The 14,284-nt window shown below is 46.2% G+C and overlaps 1 protein-coding gene across 1 annotated transcript in view; it reads right to left on the bottom strand.

The window, feature by feature from the left end:
• The window catches only part of MDGA2 (MAM domain containing glycosylphosphatidylinositol anchor 2), a gene marked incomplete at its 5' end in the record, with an annotated part of 252,942 nt that overhangs the window by 54,955 nt on the left and 183,703 nt on the right, over nt 1–14,284 (bottom strand). Inside the window, one exon of the mRNA XM_027795564.2 lies at nt 937–1,085. Coding sequence (XP_027651365.2) covers nt 937–1,085 — 149 coding nt within the window. The remainder of the gene's footprint in view (nt 1–936; nt 1,086–14,284) is intronic.

Raw genomic sequence — 14,284 nt, 5'->3', positions numbered from 1 at the left:
GTACTGTTTGGCATGGACGGACTCTGGACAGGATCGTGAAGAAGTGTCATGGCACAACAGTTTTCTTAGAACAAAAACCTGAGATTTTTGTATGGGCCTTGCTGTAGGGAAGTGCAAGCGCAAACAAAGACGACTTTGCCCGGCAAAGGGGAGTGAGCAGACGTGTTGCCATTTAATGGGAGTTTAAGCAACACACAGATCGGTTCTCTCACTTTGACCATTAAAAACTCAAGCTCTGTAGCAATAACCTTCAAAGAAGGCAGATGATATTCTTCTTTTAAAACTGTTAAAGAGAAAATTAATCGAGATGGCTACGTAAAGTTAACAATTCCTCTGTAAGTGGGTTGGTCCCACGCTTTCTTAAGAGTCTCAATTCCCATTGCAAAGTTCATAGTGAATCTATGAAGACACCTGTGATCGGCTTTAATTTGGTCAAGAAAGATGTCTCGGTTCTCAAGGATCACCACGTGTTTCCATAGGAAGCTCCAGCTATCCCTATATTTACCTATTTACATATGGAAGATCTAATAAAAGATATAAGACACATAGAGGGAGATAAAAAGTTTAATTTCACCACGTTTCTTTCATGTAATCTTTCTAGCATATCTTGAGCCACAGCGTCTGAAAACCCTCTGAGGAACAGCTCTTTAGTCTCTTCGTTTCACACTGCAGATGTGCAAATTAGTTTCCAGGATCTGCAAGCGGTGGAGGACTACTTCTGCAAGGTGGCAGCAAACCTTCCAGAAGAAGAAACAACCCTGACTCACAGAAGATGGAAAGCAGGAGGAAAAAAAATAAAGTAAAACCAGTTTAAAAGTTAATAAAATAAAAAGTAAAATCAAATGAGAATAAATTTTAAAAAATAAAATAAAATAAAGGCCCAGTAGTCAGCAGACTTAAAAGACACATCCTGCACAAACAAATGTCATTCCTCACCTGCCTAATCCCTAAGCGATAGGCAAGGATGCGGTCCACAGCATCGGGGTTCATCTGGGTCCACTGGAGGCTGTAGGAGTACACGCGGGGTCTGTTCTGCCACAGGGGGTTGTAGGTGTCGTAGTAGAACTCGGGAGCGTAGGCTTTGCCTGTAGGAGATGGTAACAAAAATGGGGAAAACAAAGAAACCAGAAAATGATCAGGCAGCCAGTTGTGGAGCTAACTGTTGAGGCCCAGCCTGCAAACCACCCTCTCCCCCTGTGTTTCGAGTCATTTTGTTAACCATCTTCTTCCAGAAACATGTTTTGGAGTTATTTGCCTCCATCCATGTCTTAAAAGGGTTCATGGTAATGGTTTGCCTTTATCCTTAACTCACTCCTCAGTGGCATCTGTGGCCCAGGTGTGGGCATGGGAGGGGAAAAATTAAGTGAACTCCTAGCTGAGGGAAGCTGGAGCGATGTAACATGCCTCTGCACTAATTTTTCATGGCCCAGCTGACTAAAACAGAGATATTGAAACAATCTGCACTACACTGAGCAGAGGAAGACTCAGTGACAGCTGCTGTACCTGGCACAAATAATACAAAATGACATCTGTGAGCTGGAGATACAAGATGGATAATGCCAACAACTGCTGCCTTCATCACATCTTCCCTCCAAATTCCCAAGTGAAAATGCACATAAGCCGTCCTTCATAACACCACAGATGTGCATGCTGTTACAGTACATTATTTAGCTGAAGATACCGATTTGCACAACAGAGGGAACTGACATCTCACAGTGCATGTTGGGTACACAAGTGTTTCACTAGAATATTATAGCCTTCATGCTTTATAAATGTGAAAAACCTAAGGATGATTGCCTGAACACATGACAAAGCACAGCTTGATTTCACTAAATTTGAGTTCCCTTTGACTTAAACCCATGAATACTAGTAGCACTTTTACGTGCAAATTACCTTTGCACCTCTAGAGTATCCCACAATGAGTAATTTGTCTCTAACAGCAAAAATGACACGGTGCCCAATCTGTTTGCCTTACTGTGGGCACACAGTGGCATCTGAGAAGCAGTAGGGTAGCTGAGCCATCTAGACCAGGTAGAAGATATGACACAAGAGCTAAAGAGACCCAGGAACTGCTAGAGCCATAGCTGGAGCTGCCTGTACCATCCTAGAGCATCTCATATACCACAGGGCACCTCTGTACAGGCAAATGAGTTGAGTCCATGAAGGTTACAATATGGCAGGGGCAGGGGTGTCTGCAAAAACCTTTGAGGGAACCTTACTCTACTGGAATATGCAATTCCAATATACCCAAAAAAGTCTCAGTAGATTTGTCCTAAAGGAAAGTCAAACAACGTTAGAGCACACACCAGCATGTGCCAAAGAGACATAGATCTGTTTTCTATTTTTAAGTTATTTTGCAGTGAACTTTTTTTAGCGCGTCATACTAACAAAGCAGCATTGCTTCTGTTTCTTAAAACAAAAAGGGTTGGATTGACTTGAAACAAGTTTTAACAGCCGGATTCGTAGGAAGCATTGTTAACCACCAGGTTTTGCCCCGATTGATACAACGGGAATAAAACCCCAAGTCAAAGACTGACCCAAAAAAAAGGAAAAAAAAAAAAGAGTGCATCCTTGTGGAGAAGGACTTGGGGGTACTGGTGGATGAAAAGTGTATGTGAGCCAACGATGTGTGCTTGCAGCCCAGAAAGTCAAGCATATCCTGGTCTGCATCAAAAGAAGCATGGCCAGCAGGTCGAGGGGAGGTGATTCTGCCCCCTCTACTCCACTCTACTGCATCCAGCTCTGGGGTCCTCAGCACAGCAAAGACATGGACCTTTTGGTGCAGGTCCAGAGGAGGGCCAGGAAGATACTCAGAGGGCTGGAGCACCTCTCCTGTGAGGTAAGGTCTGAGCTGGGTTTGCTTAGCCTGGAGAAAAGAAGACTCTGAGGAGACCTCATTGCAGTCTTTCAGTACCTAAAGGGGACTTACAAGAAAGATGGGGACAGGCTTTTTAGTCGGGCCTGTTGTGCTAGGATAAGGGTTAATGGTGTTAAAGTAAAAGAGGGTGGATTCAGACAAGGTATAAAGAAGACGGTTTTTATGATGAGGGCGGTGAAGCACAGCAAATTGGCATGATTGCCCAGAGAGGTGGTGGATGCTCCATCCCTGGAAACATTCAAGGGCAGGCTGGACGCGGCTCTGAGCAGCCTGAGGGAGCTGAAGATGTCCCTGCTCACTGCAGGGTGTTGGACTAGATGGGCTGTAAAGGTCCCTTCTGATCCAAACCATTCTATGATTCTATGAGCTTTCATGGAACAGGTCCATCCCTGCCCTGACTGGCTCTGCCTCCTTTCTCTGGAGTCTCTATCTTTTGAGCTTAATGCTATTAGAAACAGGACGGGGGCAAACACAAACCAGGCTCTGCTGCATTAAATGCTACATTTTATCACTTGGATTATGTAAAAAAGAGAAAAAAACATGGGAAACCGAAACATTTGCAGAAGTTACCCTCCTGTGAAGGTCTAAAAGAGACTTGCCGTTAGAGAAAAACAGAAGCAGAATGAGGTCTTTCCACCTCCCAAAGCTTAAACCTCTGTCCTTATCCAATTTCTGCAGGGATTTTGTCAGTGGGAGTATTATGAAATGCAATGAAAAACACAGGACAGTCTCATGGGAAGATGTGGTCTGCCTGCTCATGCCGACCTATGAGATGGGTATGCATTCATTACACACCTCCTTTAATTCAGATATTAGGAGCTTGTGCCAAAATACACACTGTATTTAGGTATTTTCTCCTCAAAACTATTTTAATCTACAGATGTAAATAGAGATGGACGGGAAGGCACGTTGACCTAGAAGTCTGACAATTTCAGTCATCAGAAAGGTAGTGAGAAGAGGGGAAAAGCGCATTAAAATTCAAAATTAAAAAGTAAAAAGAATAGGTGCAAAGGAAAAATAATATGAATATACACCAATCTTGTAGTTATTGATCAAGCTTTTATCTGCAGGTGTATCATCTCCTCCAGCCAAGCTTTTCTTTTCAAAAGATGAAAAGCCCTTTTAGCCAAGATATTTTTGCAAATTGCACTGTGAATGTGCCCCGTCAATTAGACTGGACTAGAGCAGATATGCTAGTGCTGAAGTGGCAAACAACAATAATCCAAGGAAAAGAAGCAAAGCAAAACTGCTGTTTTGAAAAACGAAATGTAAGATAAATGCAATGAGGACCAGTGGTCGGTAAGATTTGTTTTCCTTATTTATGTGCAGTGGAAATAATGGAGAAAAGCTCATGCTGCATGCAAATTATAATGTTCCTCCTTCTACTGCAGAGGGACATAATGGCATCTCTGGGGGTCTATAGAAAGGATCCATAATTAGATGCTTGTCACAATATGTGCACTTGAACAACACAGTCACCTTTTGAGAAATAATGAGGACCCATGAAGAGCTGCATTACTCTAAATCCCTCCAAACAGAAGAGCTTTCTGGTGTGAATGGAGACGCTCAAAATCTAACAACACAACATTAAGACCTTAACTTCAGAAGTATGAGAAAGCTGGGCAGTGTTTTAGAGTACACAAAGAGCACACGTCGCCTTTGGAAGCACAGGAGCTATGAGACACGTGGGCAGTCTGCCTTGGCTTGGCAGGTGTCCCCCGTCATCATAACTGTCTGCTCTCACTCTGGACAAACAGCCTGAGCTTGCCACCACCCAACCGTGCCGCTTCCAAAGGCAATGCTGTTCATCAGAGATTATCCTCCACTAGAGAAATGAGGAGATGATGAAGGGTGTAACAGACCTAGCCATAGCCCTTGGCTTGGCACAGCTTGACTGTGGGGAGGCAGCAGCTTGCTTGGAGGAAAGCACCTGCAGCAGGTCAGCTCAGCAGCCAGCTTCAAGCCCTGGCCATGCTTGGAAGAGGTTATCACACATTCCCCACCTGCAAAGATGTCTCAAGCACACAGAGCACAGGGCTGTTGTTCTTCATACCCCAATGGGGCATCCCTTGGGGCTGCCAGCTCTACATCGACCTGTCTTTCTTCCTGCAGCCATGTCGCCCTCACCTTTCAAAGGCAAAACCTCTTCTTTTGTTCCGATATTTCCCTGGCTCACATCATTTGCCCTTTTTAAGCACGGGCTACAAAAAGGGTCTTCCCCTCACTCCCTGTAGCTTTTGCAGCATACAAATATTTATTGAAACGTTTCAGGACAGGCAGGCGGAGTTCAGTCTGCCCCTGGGACCAAACCTTGCAAGGCTTCAGCTAACTGGAGGTAGCGGTGACCAACTGACCACCCTGCTGTGGCCCATGGAACGGGATTTTGGTGCACTGGGAGGGACCCCAGGTCTGTGCCAGTTCAGATACATAGGGGGAAATGGAGAAACTCTCCTCGGTTCTCAGGAGAGGGCTGGCAAGAGCAGCAGCATGCTGTGGCCATCAGTCAAGGGGCAAAGGCAGGGCAGCTTCTGCAGGCAGTTTCTACGGATCCAGGAATGCTGCATCCCTGGAAAGGGCAGCCTCTCACTGACATGCTCCAGCCGGTCCCGAGGGAGGTGAGTTTAATGCCATGATATTTTTTGTGTCTGTTAAGGCAATCTGAACTTGGGTTTAGAGCTCCATTAACATGTACTAGTCTTAATTAATCCCTCCCTCTGTGCTCGCGCTGCTGGAATCCAAGTAACAGTGATGCTTGGGGCTCTGCCAGGGAAAGGGTACATGACACAGTTTGATGTGGAGTATATTGTTTGTTTTCCTTTCTATCACTAACAAAACATGTTCCCCCTCCCCCCCGCCCCCCTTCTGAATATATAGCAGGTGCAAAATAAAGAAGGTTGGGATTGTGCATGCAGGGAGTGTGGGAGCCAGGTAAGGAGAGGTAATACTGAATGCAGTTTTGCTCATCTGGGTTGGCCCCTGTACAAGACAAAAATGCATAAATACACAGACCGAATGTTTGAAGATTACACTGCTAAAATACAGTGTGAATTCCTCCCCAGCACGCTTGTGGAGGCCACCCAGCGTGACCAGCACAATGACACATCCTGTGCACTTGTCGCTGTTGTTCCATCAACCTGAATGCATCTGCATATGAAGCCTACGATTATCAATTATGGCTAACTGTGCTTCTGGGCACACAGAGGTTGTTCACGATTTTAGCTATCTCCCTCCTCAGTTTAGCACAGGGGGAAGAAAAAAACCCCAGCACCCAATTCTCCACTCCCATTCATGGGAATTCACAAGCATGTTCCAGCCTGGCTGAAGCTCCCGAGTTGTACAAATGCTGCAGAAGACTGTAATTATTCGCAGTGAGCAGCAGTTTTTCCTTCCTATGTCTTTAATTTCAAGAGGCCAAACAGCTTTTTTTCTTGGGCATTATTGATGCTTTTTCTGCATCTCTACTTAATGCCCAGCGGATCAGCAGCCAGGGGAATATCCTGCCCAGAAACCCTCTTCCAGAGCAGCAGCCACAGGCTTCATAAGAGAGTCCCTCTCTCCTTCCTCTATCACTGGAGTTAAAATTTGCTTCATATTAATTTCTATGGAAGTCTGAAATATGACTTCAGGGAGATGTGATACCAGATCTCAAGAAATATTGATCTGAGGACATGACTGTGATTAATTAACATGGCACAAAGCAATACATGTCCCAAGGTCCTTTCTGAGTAGCAGTTCCCAAACACTAATGTGTCTTCTGGGTGGGACAAGAATATAGCTGCTTCTAAGATGTATTGAGTGTGAGGACTTACTCAGTTGAAGAGTACTTCAACTAGTGGATAGCCAGCTAGGGACAACTTAAATAGGTATATTCCTAGGGGGGGAAAAAAAAAAAAAAAAAGGCTTATTGTCTGCAGGCAGTAGCAGTTATCTGAGCCAGCTTCAAATGACACAGCATCTGTGCCAAAAGCAGCATGGCTGCTTCGCTGATGTGCACAGGCAGAAGAAACCAACGTGGTGGCTGGCAAATCAGTTCTGAACGCAAGCAGAGCGTGGAGGCTGCGGTGGTCCAGTGGAGCATTTCCCTGCGCTCACCATTGGGTCTCAGCATCTTAGGAACAAGCACCAACAAGGACGTGCCAGCACTGCTCTGCTATTTGGCACCAGGCACCTGCAGACAAGCAGTAAGTAGGGCATTGTACAGCTATTGATATGAGGAAGAAACTAGTCATTGTATAGCAACGTGGAGAAAACCCATGGAAAAAAATACTTAACAATGTTGAATTGGGAAAATATGTCCATAGAGGTGTTTTATGTGAAGTCTGTGTATTGTTTTTCTGTTGACTGGTTGCATTTGTTCTAGGTGCACTCCCTTCAGTAACAGATGTACCAGCACTGCTTGCCACTGTACAAGCAGAAGCTCTGTTCAAACGTGTGTGCCACGGGGATGGGCTGCACCGCTCAGCCTAAACCCCACTGAAATGCACCCTGGCCTGCCAGGAAGGAGATGATCCCTGGCTGAAGGTTTCATGGAAACAGTGGGATTTGGGAGAAGAGGAATGCAGTGAACTCTGCAGAGGCAAAGGAGGATGCCATTTCCCCTGGGGACAGTGGGAACACCTTCTCCTGCCAGGCAAACCTCCTCTGAGCAAAGCCAGCCCAGGGATGGGACTCTCTGAAATGGCTCAGAGCTGGCTGGGGACACTTCTCAAGGACGAGAAGCTCTGCCACAGCTATGGCATTGCAACCACCTCATGAACGAGGTAGCCAAGGTGCGCTGCCTATTTCTTCCTTTCTAGCTTGAAGACTCCCCATGACAAACAGCAATATCCCATTGGAAGCTGGGGTGGTGGTGGTGGTGGTGGTTGCTCCTTACAATGGCATGGAGTGATAGGACAAGGGAACGGCTTTCAGCTGAAAGAAGGGAGATTTAGATGAGATATTGGGAAGAAATTGTTCCCCGTGAGGGCGGTGAGGCGCTGGCCCAGGCTGCCCAGAGCAGCTGTGGGTGCCCCATCCCTGGCAGTGCCCAAGGCCAGGCTGGATGGGGCTGGGGGCAGCCTGGGCTGGGGGGAGGGGGCCCTGCCCGGGGCGGGGGCTTGGAACGAGATGACCTGTAAGCTCCCTTCCAGCCCAAACCATTCCATGATTCTACAATCCCCAAGTTTAGTAAGAGAACAGTCTGCAAAACTGCCTGCACAGCTCTGGTACCATCACTGCCTCTGAGGCCTCATCACTCCTGCTTTTGATTTACAGAAATACTTGCCAGCATGGCATGGGTTACAGCAGGGCCTCCTCAGGCACTTGCTAACGCACAAGAAGGAAAAGCTTATTTGAATATAACTGATACGATGCCTTTGTACATGTTTCTAAACAACAATCATTCTTTTATTTAATGTGCAACAGCTGACCAAACCATAAGCAGACATGCATGTTTTTCTGATGTATAGATGAAGTGATGGCAGCTCATCCGTATTAAAGAGCATACTATAGCAGACAGTATTAAAGCATCATCATTTTCTGATGGCTAAGAGTCATCAAGTTACAAGCCTAGTCTTCCTAATTACTTATTTCATAATGAATCTGAGACTGGATCAGGAAGAGGAACAAACATAATCGTTCACTGGTCCCAGCGTGGCAGAACAAATGCAGTGCTCTTCCCCAGTAACAGACTTTCTCACTCACAGAGCCCTTTTGCAGTCATTAGCATCTGTTGTGCAGCATTTGAATTCCTCCAGGCAGCACGTTCAAATATTATCTCCCGACTCTCTACTAGTGTAAGGTCAAAAATGGTATGAAACACAATATGGAACTGATTCACAGAAAACAAACAGAAAAGCCACTTCAAGTGCTTACTGCTAAACTTGTGCTGCATCCCGTGGCACCACTGGGATCTCAGCAAATGCTGAAGTACTGTCCTGAACAGAAGTGGGTTGATGCACTTACTCAAATGGGTCCTGAATTGGTACCTATTAGAGATCCTTGACCAGGCACAGGAGATCTTCCTATGGTTCTTTTCAGATCACTCAGTCTTTTATCCCTTAGAAACTCAGGAAAATAATCTAAAAAATTCCTTTCGTTTTCAGTTGCCAGTACATGGTTTCCAAAGTAACGTAAGAGATCAGGAACATGCACTGCAAATTTAAATTGTAATGAGTGCAAACACAACCCACTGATTTCAAGCAATGGCAATAAACTGAACAACGACATTCTCTCCCTAATTATAGCAGCTGACTACATACCCCAGATGGAGTTTCAGAGTACCAGGTTAGTGTTTATACTGGCTTGTCATGCAGAAACAAACAGTAGTAACTGTGCAGGCACAGCACCAGTAACAGTGACAGCTTTAGCAGACACGCAGACAGAGCACTAAAGGAATCATCTCCTTGTGATGTCTGTTTATGTTCCCCTTATCTCCGTATCTATTCCTGCTAATTTGCTTGGCGTTAGATGGTTTGCAAATGCAGCATCTTTGCCACCTCTGTTCCATATCGGTAGCACGTATGCACTTTAGCTTATCATGACAAGGAGTTCAGTGTAAGCGATGATCAGGGTGTCTTGCACTTTATAACAGAAGCTATAAATGTTTAGGGAAAAATAAAAGAGAAACAGAGATTTAGAAATGCTTCCCCTTTTGGCAAATACAGCTCCAGACCCTTCTATCTTTAAAATGCATGAAGAGTATAAATCCTAAACAAAACAATATATTTAACTGCGTAAAATACTGGGAGACGCAGAGTTTATGAAAAATGCTGCCCATTACTGTGCTCTCTTTTATTACAGGATATATATTTTATGAAGGATTTTCAATAAGAAAGAGAAAATACTTTGTTCTTTATTTGCATATACGAAAGGAAACATACGTCTTCTCCTAGATCTGCTCCTCCTCCCAACGTGGTCCCAATCCTGCAGCCGAATCATCCCCGTCACCTCCAGCCTCCCTATATTCCCACACCTTCCAGCTCTCCACACCCCTGTTTTGGACTTCCCCCCGTCACTGACCCTGTGCCCACCCAGCCCCACTCCAGGCTGGAAGGTGGCTGATACACAAGCAGTTCAGGATGAACAGCAGAAAGGAATGCATTTCAACATTTGCACAAGGCTCTCCCTACGATTTTTTGGGAACGTCCATCTTCATATAGCCTCAGTCCTTTTGGAAACTTCAGCTGGTCAGGTGCCAGAACCACCCGCACACCCTTGTTCTCCCCAGTTTCCATAACAGTGTTAGTAAAGCAAGGTTTCTCCTTATTGAAACCTCATTGTGCTTCGCAGATTAGTCCCCCCTGTGGCTTTCTAGGGTCCTCTGCCCTGTTACACCACTTAGAGGCTCCACCTACAGCCCTCTTCAATATTCTGTATTTCACATGCTACCAGCTTCACGCTGGACATTAGCAGTGCTTTTTCTTCCATAGCAGTCTAGCCCTAACCAAATTAAAAGCTTGCCTTATTCCCTTCTCCAGCCACACAGACACAGATCCCCTCTTCCCCTGCTTGCAACCACCACCAGCCTCACATCACTTACTTTTGGATGATACATTTCATCCAGAATTTTCTGTAGAGCCTCAGATCTTTCCGTTCACACTATTACGCTGCAGGTTTCATCTGCACAGCATTGCTAAGGTATCGCTTGGCCAAAACTTGAGGTTTGACAGCAAATAGTGCAAACATGGCCTTCCTTCCCTTATTCCCCCTAAACAGTGACTTCCAGGGACTGGTACTGTTTGGAGTTCAATGCAGAGCCTGAGAGTTGCAGTTCTACAGTCCGCACCTGTAGCTTGAATAAGAAAGTTGATGCTGATACTTGCTGGTCAGAGAGGAACAAGGCAGAGCAGGCTGCAAAGAAAAGCCTGAACTAGAGCCCAGAACACCAGACCATAAGCTGGGGCTCCTGCCCTACCAAAACCAGTTTGCCCACAGGAAGGTCTTTGGGCTTTGGTTTCCAGAAAAGGACAGCCTAAGCCATAACAGAACAGTTTGGCTGAGCAGCTGAAGAGGCATTTAAGTGCATGGTAGTACTAAAGCTAATCAAGTGCAAGCATTAATAATAAATAACCCCCACAAAGTAAGTCTATGGGGCTGCTCTTCTAGGGAGTCTTTTGCTGCAGGAAGAGATGACCATGTACCTGCTGCTCCCAGCATCGTGAACATGGGAATGACACCTTCCCACACTTTCCAGTAAAAGTTTCTTCCCAAGAGGTATACAGATTTACTAATATATTGCAACTTGCAGGAAGGGAGCGATTTAGGAATCAAGCGGAACTTTCAAATGCCTAACTGGAGCACAAAATTAAATGTATGTGTACTCTGTCCATCTCAAATGATTTGAGAGGTTCCCATTCCAGCGACAGAATGGTCTGCTTTGAACCAGTAAACCCACATCCCAGTTAACACTTAAACTAATACAAGTTTATGCCATGGAGTATACTACACATTTCATCCATGAAACTCCTTCTCCATGTGCCCTTAGTGATTCCTTCCCCATTCCCCCCAGTTCTCCCGCAGGGATCCCCAGCCTCCCACTTGCAGCCAGGACCACAGCGCTGTGATTAAATGTCTCGCCAGCAATAACCAACAATAACGTGACATCTGCTGGCTGTGCCGTGGAAGAGCTCGCATTGCTCTCTGCAGTTCCTCCGCCTTCCGACACGGCATTCGCAGTAAAAAGCATCATTCCTTTTTCCACTGAGACCAGATCTCACCAGGAACTAAACACAACGTGTTGCAGAGTTTCATTTCAATTCACTTGGGCCTAAGATGTCCATGTTTGTTGACAAAAAGCTTCAATACAATTTGAAATTAGGTTTATAACATGGTACAATGTATCTGGATTTCCTTTCAAACAGGGCATGACAAGGCGTGACCTGTGTGATGACATTTTGGGTGACAAATAAATCCAGTTTAGAACAGTCTCTGAAGCTGGCTGATTCACACACACAGCCCCCTTTTTATCGGAGAGCTTTCTGCAAGCTCACGTGTGTATAGGGACATCCCATAATTTCTTGTAATAATTTTTGTAGCCACATATGCACCCACTTGCATATACCTTACATATATGCATCCATGCATGCATGTTTGCGGACACGTGTCAGTGCCTGACTGGAAAGCAGTTACCGAAGCAAGGTGAAATACAGCTCAACAGAAAAGAAAGCGAAGCCTCTGCTCAGGGTGGAGGCGGTAATTTACCTGTTGCTGAAGTGAACTCTACAGAAATCCCCCAGGAATTGCAGGCGTGTAAGGGGAAAGCATGTCACTTGCCAGTAAGTGCTAAAGACCTGATAAATGAAGGATGAGTAGGGTAAGGAAAGGGGTGTCATACAGAGAGCAGGAGGCTGTCATTAAATCGTAAATAGTACCGTGTCACTACACGCACATAAAGAAAATGGTGGCCTCTGACAAGGGGGGCAAGCTCTGACAGTGCCTGGCAAAACACGTATCTCAGGATCAGAACGCAATACTGAGTCACAGAAGAAACATTTGCAATTGGGAGACTACATGGCTCTGTGCAGTCTTTTGGGAGCAATGCAAGGAACAGGCAGCAGCCACTGGACCATCTCCATCCCGCTGCCACGGTGCCCCCCCAGCCTGTGGGTGAGACTGGAGCTGTCGCTGCATGCCACTCCCGAGCAGCCCCCCTTGCTGCTGGGTACTGCAGGTCTGCACCTGCCCCACGGCCATGCTGCATGGCTCTGTCCATCGGTCCCAGCTCAAGCCCTGCTCCTCACCCAGGCTCACCTGATACTTCCTAAGCTTGTCAGGACTTCCTAGGCAGGGGCAAGCTCTCCCCTCTTGTCACTCGGAGGCACGCAGCTGCCTCGCCCCCATCCCTTCCCTACCATGGGCTCCCCAGTTCCTGGTAAATAAAACTTGCAGCTTTTATCTTGCAGCTTTTTTCAATCCACTCCGGAACCAACACACAATAGCTTCAAATCAGACAAGCGATCAATCATTTTGGAGGAAGAAACTAATCAAAATGCCAGCCAGTAACTGAACTGCTCCTGCTTCCCACAGGCAATACTGAAATGCAGACTTTTACTCCTCCCTGGGCACTCCCTGGGTCAGCTCTGCAGTGGCGATGCTCTAGGGCTCCCTGATAAATAGTAAAGTTTCTTCAGGCCCTGTGGGCTTGAACCACTCCTGAAATTATTTGCAGCAACCACAGCAGTCAGGATGGGGAGGGTCTGGTTCAGCTCCAACATAAACTGGAGTATGTTCTTCACTCCCATGTTCCAGGCTCTCCAAAAATACACCTCTAGGGTGCATCTGCTCCAGCAGCAGAGCAGCCAGCCCATGGAAGAGATGCCTTTTATTCTTGGTGGGTTTTTTTCAGTTCTGTTTATCCAACATAAAATAACTATCAGCAGCCCAGAGCATCACACACAAGTACTTACATCATCCAGGGAGGCAGCTCTGTGTTCTCTAGCTCTTGGGGTCACTCGTTTGGCCCCCAGATATAGACCTATACCCTATAGCTCAGCTACCAAGAACCTTCTACTCCAAAACCTGCACCATTCATCTTTATTATTCCACAAAGCATCCTGTGGTCAACAAGAAGGAATGTGTTTATTCTTAATTCAGTCTCTGGAGGCTCCTTTGAAACAGCCTGGGACGTGGTGGCGAAGCAGAGAGGCAGCAGTGATGCTGTGCTTGGGGATGTCTGGCTGCAACTCGCCTCCCTCACCTGGGACCACAATCTAGTATCCTGAAACACTGCAAACCATGGAGACCAAAAGGACATCAGACATTTAGACACATTCCTGGAGCCCACATCCACCAGTGCCTGAGAAACTCTTTTCCCATCGCCCTGGCATGGCAACTCGGTAGCCACCTACAGTGCGGCTTGCCATCAGGCCAGGAAGCAGGAGATGGCAGTGCCTCTGTGCTGGGCTCCAGCTCATGCTGAGCGTGTGGGGCTGGTCACTGCTGAAAAGCTGTGCCTATGACCCAGCTTCGTGCTGTCATTTCCCTCCTATCAGCTGCATCGCACTGCAAAAGGAGAACCAGGCCAGGCTTACCCGGTCCTTGCTTGGCTTTCAGGCCTGACCGCACAGAAACACAACTAAACCCGGACAGCACCTGCAAGCAGTAGCTTCTCAAGTGGTGCGATCAGCTGCTGCATTCACAATCCTTTCCTTTTTTGGGTGAACTAACTTTATTTTCCTTCTCCTAGGGCAGACTTGCATTAAAAACGAGTAAGGTTGAAGCACCGTGAGAACCTCAGATAACCCCTTCCTCCACTCCTCAAATTAGATACTTCAGCCTCAGGATGGAATTAATTAACTTCATTTTTCTCTTCTTATTAGATGACAGGAAAAGCACGGTTGAGATCCAGCAATAACACCTTGTCACCTTTGCTAAAAGGTCACATTTGGCAATGCCTGCCCTGCCGATGAACTCCAAAAAATAAATATC

The sequence above is a fragment of the Falco peregrinus genome, chromosome 1 (assembly GCF_023634155.1).
Source record: "Falco peregrinus isolate bFalPer1 chromosome 1, bFalPer1.pri, whole genome shotgun sequence".
In the NCBI taxonomy this organism is placed as follows: domain Eukaryota; kingdom Metazoa; phylum Chordata; class Aves; order Falconiformes; family Falconidae; genus Falco; species Falco peregrinus.
This window is presented reverse-complemented; position numbering and strand designations above follow the sequence as displayed.